The sequence below is a fragment of the Streptopelia decaocto genome, assembly GCF_964273445.1.
Source record: "Streptopelia decaocto genome assembly, chromosome: 7".
Lineage (NCBI taxonomy): Eukaryota > Metazoa > Chordata > Aves > Columbiformes > Columbidae > Streptopelia > Streptopelia decaocto.
The window spans coordinates 60,159,673-60,175,105 of record NC_138661.1 but is presented as its reverse complement, the minus strand read 5'-3'; the positions used below and the strand labels follow the sequence as shown (position 1 = coordinate 60,175,105).

The following is a 15,433-nucleotide window of genomic DNA, read 5'->3' as shown; positions in this document are numbered from 1 at the left end:
TGCGGGTGATTAATGTCAGGTCTGTGGGCTTAGCGCAAGCGACAGCAGCGCTCCCCGCCGCTGCGTTGGGTGTCTGGGAGACAGCAGCGTCCCCCTGCTCTTCACCAAACCCTGTGAATGCAGCTCGGCTAAATAAACATTACCGAGCTGCTAATCACACGCTCTGAAACAAAACAGCACTTCACTTCGGGATCTGGGCAAGATCAGACTTCCCTCCCTCCTTCTCTCCCCTCCCCTCTCTCTCTGCCCCCTCCCTGCTTTTCCCCTCCCTCCCTCCCTCTCCCCGGCAGCCGCTCAGCCGGTCCCTCCGACCTGGCAGCCTCATGCTGGGGGCCGCTGCCGGCTGGGGCTGAGCGAGCGCTGCCTCCCCTGCCTGTGCTGCCCGCCCTGCCCGCCCCCCGGGCCCGGCTCCCCTCGCCACCCGGCTCCCCGGCACCGCCACCGCCCCGCCGATAAAAAGTTGTTGGGAGCGCCGAGGATGGGAGCGCATCTGCAGCCTCTAGCCCTGCGGCTTCTGGCGTTGACTTTCCCCTTGGTGGCGAAGGGTTTTTCTGACGAAACCTTGGAGAAAGCCGCGAAATCCGAGGGATATTGCAGCCGGATCCTGCGAGCCCAAGGCACCAGGAGGGAAGGGTATAATGAATTTAGCCTCAGGGTAGAGGGCGATCCAGAATTTTACAAGCCTGGAAACAGTTACCGGGGTAAGTTGGCCATCCTCTACTGCCGATACTAGCGATAATGGTCAGGACAAGTGTCTCTGAAACTATAACATGTCTCTGCCTGTCATCTCTGTATCCCTTTTGGCGTGTGTGTGTGTGACTGTGTGGGTTAAGACAGGGTAATATACTCCCACACATTACTTTATTGGGGATGCTTTCATGACAAGTGAGAGGGAGTTGGATTTCACAGTATCGCTTTGCTCCCAAACACTAACTCAGTATTAAGAGGAATTTCCTTTCATTTCTCAATCCTCTCTGCCTGCTCAGTGTTAGCACAAGATCACAAGTTGATGTGGTACAAAGCACACCCTCTTCCCTCGTTTACCTACTTCTATGGGATTTCTTCCTTTCCCTTTAAATGTAACACAGTGAACAGGAGAAGCTTTAACATAAAGCAGGAAGGAGAGAAAACTGGGAGCTAATTGCTCTTGCCCTGAAATATGAATGTTAATATAATGAGTTAGCATATGGGCAAACAGTGATGCAGCATGCTGCCAACTTCCCACATTTTCCATTTATGTTTATCCCACCCTCCTATTTTTTTAGGGGGCGGGAGGTGGGGAGAGGGAGGAAATGAACAGATGGTTCAAACAGGAAAGAGGCAAAGATGGTGCTAATGACCACTGTAAATAAGAAGTGGAGACATTAGTTTCTCGCGGAGTGTTTCACATATAATCATTGAAATTAAGTTCCAAAGCACATTTCAGCGTATTTTTCTAATCAATAGGCAAAGGCAGTTTTTGGTTACTTGTCCTGCCTCACCATGTAACGCCTTTGGAAACAAATCTTCTTGGTGTATACTGTTAACTTTGTATTTTAAAAGTATTTTGAAATAATTTGGATGTTTTTAGGTACCATAAATAATGTACTTAATAGGCATCACTTTGGAAAACAAACTTTGAGAGTTTCTTCTTAGTGTTTCTCTTGACTGACCTTAGATGCAGTGTAAAAAGCAATGTTTTCCCATGGCATGAACATGGCAATCTTGGTATAGATAGGGAGAAAGAAGTTTGCATATAGCATGATCATCATATTCTCTTAAAGGCTGAAAAATATATCTGCAGCTGTGATTAACCTGTTTTGAGTATTGGCCTGTAACTTTGCATGATTTTTGATATTTATTTTTTCTCAATAATTGTTTATTTTATTGTGGTATGAGGAAATGCACGTTTCCCACAACTAGTTAACCGTTCTAGACATTAGGCTTAGTTTCTTGAGTCTAAAAGATTTCATGTTGCGTGTCAGTTTCAAACTTCTACAAAGCAGGATAAAGACAAGTGTCAAGTTCTTTGACAGTGATAGATGTGAATGTTCTTTAAAAGTTTTGGAATTTACTTCTGTGACAGCATTATTGGATATTTTCAGTTACCTACCAAAGAAGTTTCTATTTTATGGAAATATAGGAGAGAAACTCCTAGATGAATTAGCAGAACTAATTTTGCGGAGAAATTAAGGTTTAGCATTAGGAACTAAATTAAAAAAAATCATATTACAATGCTGTATCTTCTTGGAAGAGAGAAAATCACAGCTAACAGTAAGAAGTTGAAATGTACATCAAAATATGTGCCCTGTTTTTGGTATTTAAGATGTAAGTGTTCAGGTGGTATATAAGCTTATCTAGATAGTAATTTAAGGACACTTTTTGAATTGTTGGAAGAATGTAAGTAAATGTCACCATAACATATGCATTATCTACGCAATAGTTTAACAGCTTTAGAGAAAGTTTCAAGAGATCATTTTCAAAAGAAATTCTCACTACAACTGGAACTATATTATTGTTTTATACAAAGGTTAGAAAATCCAACTAATGATACAGAAATGCAGGATTGTGGCAGGTTTGTAGGGCTTTTTATCTGTGAATTACTAGATGTACAACACTGCAGAAGATTTGCACAACTTCCGTTGTGTTGGAGCCAAATGTGCTTGTTTCCATGGCCCCTGTTTGATTTAATGCAATCTGGATCCTTGGCACATTTCCTAGTGGGTTCCTAGAATAAACTAGTATTTATGCAAGGTGGATAACACAGGAATTAACTGTATGTACAAATGCCACACTCCACCAAATTGATGGTGTAGAGGCATCCATTTATGTTTGTGACTCTCTTGATCACTGGTTGACCTGGCAACCATGTAAGACTCTCAAACTGCAATGACTGGAGGAAACACTGCAGCACTCCTGCAGTGCAGGAATCAGGAGACCACACTTCACAGCTGCCATGTGCCTTTCGCAAAATTTTTGTGGCTTCCCTGCACTTACTCACCCTTAAATCAACCAGGTTCTATTTGCCCTAAGGGGAAATTGTGGGTAGATCTGTGTGTATGGAAGCCTGGGTTTTCCACCTCTCTGGAGCTGTGATAGAGGAAAATGGCTCTGAGCACTGAGTAACCTCTTTGAATGAGTAGACACCTCCTCTGGTCTGCAAACACCAGCAGCAGGAAATAAAGACACTGTCTCCTGCCTCAGACAGTTAAAACTGAAGTAGCAATAGAGCTGAGGACCCATCATTCTTTTGTCCCTAATGTCTAACATGACCGATTTCTAGCATCTTATTTGAGACTCTTGATGCTGTAGCCTGCAAGGGGCCTTTATCTGCCTGGTCTTTCAGGCTGCAATATTGTTGCCTCTCACCTTGTTGGAGCAGGCAGCCAATGCATGTGATGGCCAGGTCTTCTCGTAGTACCAGGTTTGTGGGCACACCATCCTGGGATTGAGGTCCTCTCCTACCCGCTGGTTAACTTAGACCTTGATGTAGCTGCTTTTGCTCCCACTGAAGGTCAATGGTCCCATTGCATTCAAAGGGCGCAAATGAGCCTTAAGTTTAGATGGTGTATGAGGTAATGATCCTTGAAAGTACTTAGTCCTAGCTTTATTGATCTGTACAGTTAGATTAATGATTGCATGAGATTTCCATGAAAAATGGGTGGAGTTTCATCCTGTTAAAAATGTAGATGAAATGGCTTTTAAAAAAAGGCAATAATATGTCCATTTCACGTGCTAACAAGCAATGTACATAGTTTCCTCCATAATATCATGAAATTGCTATTCTGATGAAGAAAATGAAGATTTGACTAGTATAGTCCTTGGATATACCTTCTGTGTGGATACTGTTCCTGGTTTTAATGGAATTTTCACTTGTATGTCTGGTCACCTTCTTAGTTTTCAAGGACAAGCTCAGTTAATGTTACACTGCTCCATTGTACTGGTTTGTGGACTTCTAATAAATATTTTTTTTCTTTCTTCCCCTCAACATGCAAACACTCTTTTCTATACTTAATTTGTGAAACATGGAGTTTCTTTATAGTGGATAAAAGGAAATATTAAAATTGTATTTGTTGGTACTTGTGCAATATACAAACAGGATGTGCCGTAGTGTAGGATGTGGAAAGTCAGATTTCCTGCCTGAAACCAAAGGACCAGTTGCTTTGATCACCCCACCTTTGGCTGGGGACTCTGAGGAAAGAAGAGTGTGTTGAAGGTGTTTGCCAAAGTGCAACTTGTAAGGTAACGAGAGGTTTGCTGGAGGGGTTGGAAGCAGACAAAAGTAATTGTTGATACATAATCTCTTTAAAGTGAGATCCTTAACTTTGAGACTTGCACTGAGATTTAACTGATTGTTACAGGAAGTTGGTATTGTTCAATGAATGTTAATTAATGTGAATGGAGGGTGATACTCAGGTGTTCTTTAAAGTGGCAGAGTTTAGCCCAAGAAGGTCTCTCAACTCTTCTGCAATGAGCAGCTGCTTTTTCTTGTGAAAACCTGTTGTAGTCTGACAGCTTCCCACTGCTGCCCATGCCACATGAGTCTCCTTCTGTGCCAAAACAATTGGTTCAGTGGCCACAGAACCATCACCAGAATAAGGTGCTGTGTTCAGGAGTGCTTCAAATAAAGCCTTGCACTGCCATGGTATCTTGGCACACTGGCTAGTTCAGAGAACTGACCAAAATCTTTTCAGCTCCAGTGTTAATGTTCTGGTCTAGCTCAGGGGTGAGCCAAGCACACCTTCTTCTTTGTATCTTTACACTGAGATTTCACGGGCACTTAAATACCATGCAAGTCCACTCTGCTCCTGAAGGTCATCACCCTCCCGACCCCTCACTTGTACCTGGGTGTCCCCAGCTCTGGCAGAAGCACTTCTGGGCTGCACAGTGTGGCCTCCCAGGGACTGGACCCAGCTGAACTTGTGCTACTTTTCAGCTGGATGTGTTCCCTGGTTCAGCTGCCGGCACAGCTGCCTGGATGTGGCTGCTGTACAAGCAGTGTGGGGTGGAGAGGGCAGGATCACTCATGTTGGAGGAAGCCTGGATTTATTCTGGGATGAAATGACTGTGCAACCACAGCATGAGTATTGCTGACCCCAGGCATTCAAAAACTATGAGTCAGGCTTTGGAATTACCATTTTTTTTTTTTTCCATGATGGCTTTTGTAGCATTTCGGCTATCCTCTATTTTATAGGCAGGTGTTTTGTTTAGAATTTTGAAAACTGTTTGGTTTGATCTGTAAATTTGTGAAGAAAATGATGAAAATTGTTGAGTCAATTCACAGCTGGATTCTCTATTTGCTTGCATAAGTATTTAAGTATTTCTGGTATAATCTTTTGCTCATAGTGATTCAGAGTTTTGAATTCCATATAATATATGGAAAAATTGTTGCATGTAAGAGACATTTATGACAATTAGTTTCTAAGAATCAGTGTTCAAGCAAGTGTAATGTGTTCATCCTTGTTGAGTTCAGCAGCGTGCTGTTCTCAATTACTGCAACTGAGAGACTGGTGGTGGATTTTCGTTTAGACAGAGCTGCAGAAGTTTGCAAGATTAGGTTAGTACTAATTATTGGGCAGATAATTTATTAATGAATTGGAGCAATACTTAGAAATGTAATCAGAAATTTTAATGCTATTACGCTACTACTCAATTCATCTATATAAAATGTGAAAGTTTCTTTCTTCCCCAAAATGATGAGGTTTAACCTCATCATTGGTTAACGGTTTAATTCCATACAATTAAGTGTGTGCTGAAAATCTTAAGAGTTGGGAGATTTGCCACTCTGCCCATCACTACTCTAGTTTTGTACAAGTGTTTCCAGGTGCACAGGTCTGAACATGGCACTTTCACAAAAGATTAAATATTGAAATGCATATTCTTCCAATCCTCCTTTTCTCACATGTAGTCAGAAAAGTATTTGTACAAACACCATGTTTTTTAGACCCACATACAGCTGTATAATGCTAGAAATCTTCAACTATCCTATCTTATATTTTTTCACTATTGAATTTCTAGATCAAAGAGCTCTCCACATGTTCCAAATGAACTCTGGGTGTATTTTGAAATCCATATGTTGTAAGGGCAATTTGTCATTTTTAATAACTTGTTTCGACCTATTTGTGCAACAGAGAGTCTCTTGTGAATACTCTTCTATGAAGCAGCATTGGTAGTTGCAGTTCACTCATTAAAACTATGGGTGGTCTTCAGTTTTTATTGTGTTAGTTAGGGTTTGAGAGTGTGACAATAGTGTACTACAAGCAATGCTGTCTGCATTACGCTTAAAGTAAAAGCTACTTAAAAGTATTAGTAGTCCTGTTTTTTGTCTCTCTTTCTTTAATTAAAAAATCTTTTTCCCTAAAGTTTACCTCCTGTTTCCAAAAAGGGTTCCTATACGGTGTCGAAAAGTGTTTACTAATTTTAAAACTCCCCCAAAAGTTGTGCCTAAAAGCTCTGCCTCATTCCATGTTTCTGATGGTGTTCAAAAGAGCCACTGCTGACATAGCTCAGATGTTGCTGGGTGTTTAGACACTGATGATGGCAAATAGAAAAATCATGCAAAGGTATCTTACACTGGCAGAAAATGGGGTTGTAATTCTGATGCTGAGCATGGTAAAAAGCAGGTTAGTCAGCATCATGTTATTTGTTCTCTGCTGGTGGATCCAGTGTTGCCTTCCCAGTCCAGACTGGTGTGTGAGGGAAGTGTGTTTTGCTGATGTGCAAGATGCTTTGGCAGTTGGAGCTGGCAGCACAATATTTAGACGTCAGCTTTAGCCACGAGTTTAATTTTGTGTACTGCTCATCCCTGAGGTTGGGGGAGAGGAAGGATGGGTTTAGAGTGAACATCTGCATCAGCTGGAGAACTGTGGTGAGTGTAGCTGAGTTGAAGCAGGTGATACGGTCATCCTGCTTTGCAGCTAGAGAAACTTTGTGTGCTCTAAAATGCCTAAATCCCTGTCTATGCTCAGAGCAGGACAAAAGCAGCTGTTCCCTCACATCTAAAAAACAAACAAAACCCACAAAACACACACACACAGAAAACAACAAACAAACCAACCCCCCCCCCCCGCTCTGACCAAACCAAACACTTGTGTTCCCGCTCCCAAAGAATAAAATAAACCTCTTGTAAATCTGATGTAAATCTGAGCAGATTAGCAATCTGCTTTCAAAAAAAAACACAAACAAAACAAACAAACAAACAAAAGAGGGAGATTGTGTGTGTTGAGGGAAAAAATAGCTGGGGTATTTCATACTGTGCCAGTGTTTTTCAGATTATGTGGAAAACTGGACTGAACATTTTTGTGTTCTGGCTGGCTCTGCTCCATGTTGTTTGTGCTCTATCTTTTGTTAACATCAACTTAAAACACACACCTTCCAGGCTGAACTGTGAAATGGTGTGCAAGTGACTGATTTCACAATTAATGTTGTGTTTTCATTATTTCTCTGATTCTATTCCAGTGACGCTTTCTGCTGCCACTCCCGCTTACTTTCGAGGATTCACGTTGATCGCTCTCAAGGAGGGAAAAGAAGGTGACAAAGAAGAAGATCACGCAGGAGCTTTTCAGGTAAGAGAATTTTCCTTGACTTGTATCTCTAGGAGTTTCTTTACTGTGTGCTTGGCTCAAAGGGAGAAGTTATATACACAGTGGAATGCAGACTATGCTTAAGAAAGCATAAATATTTGTAGATATTAACAAGAGAACAGCACAACATATTTTATATTCCACGCAACTTCTTCAAGAAGTCGAGGCTTTTGTACCTTGTCTTCAGCTTGCCTTCCCACATTCTTACTGTTGAGGAGCACCAATTATTTAAAATAAAGCCTAGGACACCTAAATTTGTTATTAAAAGTGACTATGAAAATGGTTTAATTCACATTTTGCTTTTTGTATTTTTTGCCTAGATTTTTTTTCCATTCAGATGTAGATTATGACTCTTGAGAAGTGTTTGCCACGGCTGTAATGACTGTTTTATCAGTCATAAATCAGATTCTGCTGTTTCATTGATGCTTAGTAGTACTTTACTTAACAAACACATTCAGTGAGATGAAATGTTGTTTATAATTTTTAAAAGCATCAGAATACAAAGTGGTGATTCACAAAATAGTATTTCCAGCTCTTTCAAGATCACATTGCCTGAAAGGAATTCTGGAATTGAGAATACGCATCATAATTATGAAAGTAGGTAGAAATGATGTAGGTTTGTTGTTGGATTCTCAGATGAGATATCATTTGCTATTTGACTTTCTAAACTTAGAAATATTGTCGAATTATATTGTTATAATTTACATGATAGGTAATAACATTGATACTCACTTTAATAGTGGGTAGAATTCATTTGCCTCAAAGAAGCATTTACATGTTTTCAAGGGAAATAATCAGAAGTTCTAATTTTAGTGATCTGTAAGGAGACAGAAATCAATTACTCCTAGCATCTCTTCCTGAAGCCTCTGGGTTCTCTTGTATATAGAAAATACAATGTGCAAACTCAATACATGTTTGCCCTGTTTTCCTATTAAGTTTGCCTAGAGGACCCTTTCTGGTTTTCATACATTTTTGTAAGAAAATTAAGAATAAGTGAGACCTTATTTGATGTTGGAGAATAACTCCATCTTCTGTAAAATTAAATTATTTCCTAATATTGTTTGGGAGAAGTCTGTTTAATATGGACAGTTTGTGGTGTTTGTTAGTTTGTTTTTTTGTGTGTGTGGTGGGAGTTGTTTGTTTGTTTGTTTGTTTTTAGAAAAAGCTAACATTAAAGCATCAGCAGCTGTTAAAAAGTAGAAATGTCAGTGCTTCATCTATTTTAAAAGAAACTTTTCACCATTCGTTTCTATATTTCAGTCGTTAATGCCTCTGTAGCTGTGGCTACTGGGAAAGACTTGGCCTGAGTTTTCCCTTTATGGCCAGGCATGTGCCTAACTCGTAGTAAGTTTTGCTTAACTACAAAGGAATTTTGAACTCAGCAGAGTGGGATGCAAATGGCAATTTTATATAGATCAAAAAAAAGTCCAATGGATGTCAGTGGAGAGAAGATTGTTTAATTAGCTTTATTTTATGGATTGTGATCTGAAATCAGTATTCCAGTCGGAATAGTGTTTCAAATTTTATGCATAACTAAATTTGTATTTCTGTGGCACAGACAGTACTCACTGTGCTCATCCCACATTAGCACAATTAACTGAAGTTTATTCAGAGAGTGCCCGCCAGTTCTACCTGTGTTGATACAGGTTTAAGATTGTTATTTAAGTATCCAGTGAATGTTTATAGTGATCAATATCGATGTCTCTTGTATCATGGCTAGATGCTGTGCTAGTAAATAGAAGAGGAAAAAAGATGTTTAGTTCAAGGGTTTGCACTGTGTTTTTATTATAACGTGAAGATCCTAATAGTGTCTAAACAGCTGTGCAGAGTAAGAAGAAATTGTGTGTACAATAACTTGTATGCCACTCATTTATTTCCTGTGCTCAGATGGAAAATATGTTATTCAATGAATTACCTAGTGGAACAGAACTCTGTGTAAATTCCTTAATAGTGGCAAGAGACTAAATGCTACTTCTGGACTACTCACATAACCCTCTGCCTCCATGAGGAGACATGTTTACTGTTCAAATAATAGTCAAATGAAAGCAAATGAATGCACTGTGTGAAGCAGTATATCCAGGATAGAAAGAAATGAAAGTGGGCCAGATAACACATATGCTTTCTCCCCATGCCTCAGGGACTGTAGAACACCATATTTTCAAGGCTGTGAGCACCACTTTCAAATCATGAAGTATGGGTTGGAATGTCTTTCATGGGGAAAAGCCAAATTGTACACTTTGGGCAAGATCCCATTGGTGCTGTGGCTCCTGGTTTGCACAGCTGCTGGCTGTTAAACTGACCCACAGGTGCAATGCCTCAAAGTGATGTGGAGGGGCATGTGGAAGAGTAGCAAGGTGATAAATAAGGGCTAATATCTCAGTGACTGACATGGACATGGGACACACAGGCTGTAAAATGTCATTTTCAGTGGTCACAGTCACACTGCAGCAGGCTGAGCTCTGCAGCCCCTTTCAGAGGATGAACACGTAGTGAGCAGCTGCCATGAGCTGGCCCTGCTGGGGCTTTGCTTTGCCTTTTATTAATATAGCCTCCTCATGGCTCATTTGCTCTTGCCTGACTCTGCAAGTTAGCAGGTGTGGTCAATCTTCATTAGTCCTTAGGCTGCAGGGTCTTGATCTTATGCACAGCACAGCTGTTAAAATTCTTTGCATTTTTTTTCTGTAATCTTTGGTTACCTTTATACTTGCCATGGAGTAGAGACCTTTAGAGAAATGTAGTTTGGACACCATAATTCTAAATCTGTTTTCCTCTGCGAAAACGAAGACTTTAAAAATCTGATTTTACTGTTGCTTGTTTATTTAATGCAGCCAAACTCTTTTTCTTTGTCCTTGTAGCACACTCAGGGCACAATTTGTCTTTAAAATAAAACACGTTGTCTCCCACAAACTTGCAAACATATGTTAAACAGCTAAATTAAATATGGTTGCAGAATTAAAGATGCCAAATGCAGTCATAGAAGATTGCAGATATAATAATATGGCTCTTACTTATGCTAGTGGTAATTGTACAACTCGGGGGTGCAGTGCTGCACTGACAGATTTGGATATCATGCCCCTTTGGCCTCTTTACACAAGCCATTCCCAACTGTTGTTGTGCAGACTGCTGATCTTTTCTCTTTTGTAATGTTCAGCAACAGTCTGCAAATTGTTTGAAGGCAAATTGTACTCGAGGGCAGCAATCAAGCACCGATTGACAATAGAACAGTATCTATACAGGCTATTTTAATCAAAGTATGTATGCAGTGTAATAGATTCAGTCTGGTAAATAATGTAGAACACTAGAAATTTAGTGCTCATCTATCTTCCCCATTCTCTGAGGAAGAATAAATATTCCAAGAAAATAGTTGGTGGATGTTTTATTAATCTATTCTGAAGAAATGTTCAACAACAACAACAACAACAAAATCATCTCCCCAAGTGGCCTGTTCAAAGACTTCAGTATATTTTATAGAAAATTTAAGGAAAACTTCATAGAGTTTTAGTAATGTCTAAACCTGAGTCTTCAATAATAGTGGTTAAATTGCTCTTCAATCAGAATATCTTCCTAAATTAATTTCTGTATATTTTATGAGACAGTTTTTTTTCTGAGGTTTCACTCATTCCCTCTCCAATTCCATGCACTCTATACCTGTTTCTTATTAAAATTTTAATATTTTGATTATAGGGCATCCTTTTTTTCAATTTTACCATTTCTGCTGTCAAGTTGAGAGTCCAGTTTTACTTATTCCCCAGAATTGTACACAATAGTCAACCTGAAGCATATAATCTGATAGAATTTAGATACAATAATCATTTGGAACGTCGTAATTGCTTCCCTTGTCTTCATGCAGAATCCTGTAAGTGTATTTGACTTACAGGAGCACCTCAGTGTTGTATGGGAGGCCCATGATAAAGTCCTAAATCCTCCCTGCATATACTGCTGCCTACATTGTGATTCCTCATTGCTCTCTGCATTTTATTCCTTCTAAGTCTAAAGCTTTGTATTTGTCTTACTGAATGTCATCTTGACTGCATCTTCAATTTATCAAGAATGCTCGGAACTACAATCTTGTCCTTCACAGTGTTCACCATTCTGCCAAACACTGGTGCATCTTGTCGGCTTCATAAATGCATGCTTGATGATTAAGCAGTCAATATAAAATATTGTGTGCGAATGTGACCTGATTTTTCTCATGTGCAGTGATAGACTGAGTCATAAAGACACAAAATTAGACACTTTTCTGTATTGTTTTGGCACAATCTATTGTTAGATTCTTATGTTCACTATTTTCATCACAGTTTGTGTTAAATGCGTTCATCATAGTGGTGTTCCTGGAGGTGTCCTTTTGACTTTCTTTGCTCTAGAGTGAATCAAGAAATTCTTAATTTAGGTCACTGAATTTAATGACCCACCAGTGCAAAACTGTTGTAAGAACAAGAACGGGCATTGCAGTAGCAAGAGTGAAGGTTTCAATAAAAGTGTGACATTTCTAAAAGCTAGGGAATCATGCTGAAGAAGAAAATATTTAAGGAAAATTGGAGTAGTAGTGACATAAGTAAGGTAAGTGGTCCTTACTCAAACTCTTCCTTCTTCAGGTTTACCCTGAAAAAATAGCCCCAAATGTTGCCTTTGTTTTTGAAGACATGCTGACTGGTGACCATCTCTTTTGATGCTGTTGGGCTGACTGATGTGCTTACCGAAGCTTTTAGATTAAAAGGTATTTTTACAAGCTCTTAGAAAAGCAGTTCCTTAGTTGCTGTGTTCCAGCATTTTGTGGGAATCTTGCAGTATATCATCTGCTTTAAAAGGTGCATTTTGAAAGTAGTCATCTTAATAGGCTTTTAGCCATGTCTCATGATTTATTTATTCTTGTGTGTATAAGCAACATTTGTTTACACTAAAACAAAAAGACTGCAATCATTTATTAAACTTTTAAATTAAAATTAAGCTATCCTTACGTAATATTGGTGTTGCACTCACCCTGTATATGTTTTGAGTATTTTTTTTTAACAGATACTATCTACCTGTGGCTTTAAACCTCCTAATTATGTGGTTGTGACACATATACCTACTTGGCATTTGTCAAACAGAAAAGAATACAAAGCTGTGTATGTTGGTTTCAGAGAGAGACATATGCTGTACCCCCAAGAAGTGGGGGAATGTAGTTGCATCCAAACTCCTAAATGAAAATTACCTTTCTATCAGCAGCAGAGAAATCAATAGCTGCACGCATTTATTAAATTGATGATTCAAACCTGGTCTTCTGTGTTTGCGAGAGTATTCCTGAATTTTCTTTCTATAAGAAATTATTGCATATATTTTTCTGGACAAAAAAGAAACATTTTTATAATGGTAAAAAAAAACTCTAGTTCACCTTTCCTGAAGAGTGGAATTGATGGTCCTTGATGAAAAATTTCACACATCTTTCTAGAACTCTCTGACTTCCATATTGTGATACTTGGGGATGAAATATGAGCTTTTAAAAAATGAGGCACTTTCCACAGCCAGTTCTAGCATTGGTTGGAAAATAGGAACACTCTGAATGAGGTTAAGTACAAAAATATCAGGTACACTGGAGAAACCTTAAGCTGAATCACTTATTGGCAATGTTTTGGTTAAACATTATCTCTGGAGATAGTTATATCTTGCTCCCAAGAGTAAAAGATAATAACTGAAAATAAGAGTGATGAGCACCAGGAACTTGCAGAAGAGAAACAGCTCTGTGGTAGTGATTATATGCTACTGATGAGGCTGTAGAAAAAGCAAACTACATTCTGACTGTGTAGGGGCTTTTGCATTCTACTGTTACATTTGTTTGTTCTGGTTTGGGCTTGTGTTATGAAAGAGACACAAATTTTTATACTGTAACATTTCGTACTTTTTACATATACTGAATGTTGGCTTATTATACTTTGGGAACTCCCTCAACTCATTGTATACGTTGCTGGTGTGTATTTTAGAATTAATTATTAAAATCATAAAATCACACAAAATCAGAAAATATAAGAAATTTCCAAATACTGCTTTGTAATTTTTTTTTTTTTTTACAGTGAATCTTTGAAGTAGTAGCTAAGACATACTTATTAAGAGGAAATAAATATTGTACTTGGTTGCAGTGTAACTTAGCTCACTACTGAACAACAATGGGTTTCAGTTTCTTAGCCTACACTCTTACTCCTGTTGACAATTGGCTTATCTCAGCTTTGTGAGTTTTTGTGTAGCTTCCTGGTTTATTGTGTGACAGGGAAAGAGCTAAGAGGCTTTCTGTGAAAACCCTCTGGGATTTATGTGGCCCAGATTCTTCTACCATGGATGCTGGGATGCTGAGAGTCAACAGGTACAAGCTGATACCAGGCAGGTTAAGACCAGAATTAAGGAAGATCTTTTTCTCTACAAAGACAGTCAGGCTGTGGCAGAGATTGCCATGCAGTCTCCTCTCTTGGAGGTTTTGAAGACTTGCCTGGAGAGAAGTATTTGTATTTCTAGTATTGTATTTTGATAATTGCAGTTATAAACAGGTGCCAACACAAAAGGTAGTACCCAGTCTCTAGTACATACACTGTTCAGTACGGTTACACTCTGTGGTGTGAGAAGTGCGCAAACATTGTTTTACATGGGCATTTTGAATCACTCTAAACAAGTACATAAACATTGATTTTTATGTTGGGAACCTCATCTATATGTACCTTTGTGCTAAATATTCATACTCTGAGCACTCAAATCAAAGACCTTTTCCCCCCAGCCCCCCTTTGATAGGGGATATATAATCAACATCCCAACAGCATGAGTAACCCTGGCTTCCTCTTATCCAGCTTAATTTGAAATATACTGGAGTGGCTCTTGTAAGGGTTTTCTTGGTATTTTACTACTGTAACTTTAAAAAAAATTAATTAAAAAAAATTATTTGTATTTGATTTTAGTATCTCTTCTGCTTTTTTTTTTTTTTCCTTCCTCTTCGTCCTTTTTTTTCTTCTTGTCTCTCTGCTTGGCCATGGAAAAGAACATATGGCTTCTGGCCATGTAGCTTTTAGTGCTTTTTTTTGTTTGTTTGGTTGGGGTTTTTTTTGCCTGTTGGGGAAATTTTCTTTCTTGAGAATGATTTCAGATGATGATTGTGTCACAGTAAAAGCTTATATTTTTTTTAAAGGGTTATGCCTAAACAAATATTTTATTTGCTGATGTTTCAAGTTCAAAACCAAACCCAGGAAGCACGCCTCTTGAGATATGTTAGCTAAAACTCTAGGCTCCTTTTCAGATCCAAGGCTTATCAGAGTCAGGTTATCTCAAGTCTAACTCCTGCTCTGCCTTGCAGTCTGCCAATGTATGCAGCCTGCCTATGCAGTGCCAGACTACGTCATGGTAAGATATCAGGATTGCCTAATTAAATCTTCTGTTAAAAGAATATCTAATAGTTTATTCTGTTCCTTGGATTAGCACTAAACTGCAAGACCTTCTGGTTCTAAGAGGCTCCTCAAGAGGCCCACCAGAGAATTGTTTCATAGAATTTGTCACTGACACTCAACAAACCAGCTCCTCTATGTGGGAAGGAGTGTAAAGAGAGGAAATGGCCCTGGAAGCACTGTCACTTTCTGTCTTGGAGACTCCAGTCCACTCTTCAGACATGTCAGCATTGGGAGTGCCCTTCTGGGCCTTTTGGGACTATTTGATGCCTTATGAGATCTCTGCTCGGGTCTTGCTTCCAGATTTGAGGCCAGTTTTGCGTTTGCAATTATTTCCCTATGAGCTGAAGTCTTATTCTGGGAGTACAGATTCCACTAATTCTCTTTTGTCAAACAGAAGATGATGCACATTCCTCCTCTGGGTGGTGTTTAAGAGCACATATCCACTTCCGTGACTCTAAAGGAATGTAT

General features: G+C 39.2%; 1 protein-coding gene across 1 annotated transcript in view; it reads left to right on the top strand.

The window, feature by feature from the left end:
• The first annotated feature begins 296 nt into the window (after positions 1 to 296).
• SPON1 (spondin 1) overlaps positions 297 to 15,433 on the top strand; it is a 192,171-nt gene continuing 177,034 nt past the window's right edge. The window contains exons 1-2 of the mRNA XM_082059584.1: positions 297 to 701; positions 7,438 to 7,544. Coding sequence (XP_081915710.1) covers positions 479 to 701; positions 7,438 to 7,544 — 330 coding nt within the window. The 5' untranslated portion in view covers positions 297 to 478. The remainder of the gene's footprint in view (positions 702 to 7,437; positions 7,545 to 15,433) is intronic.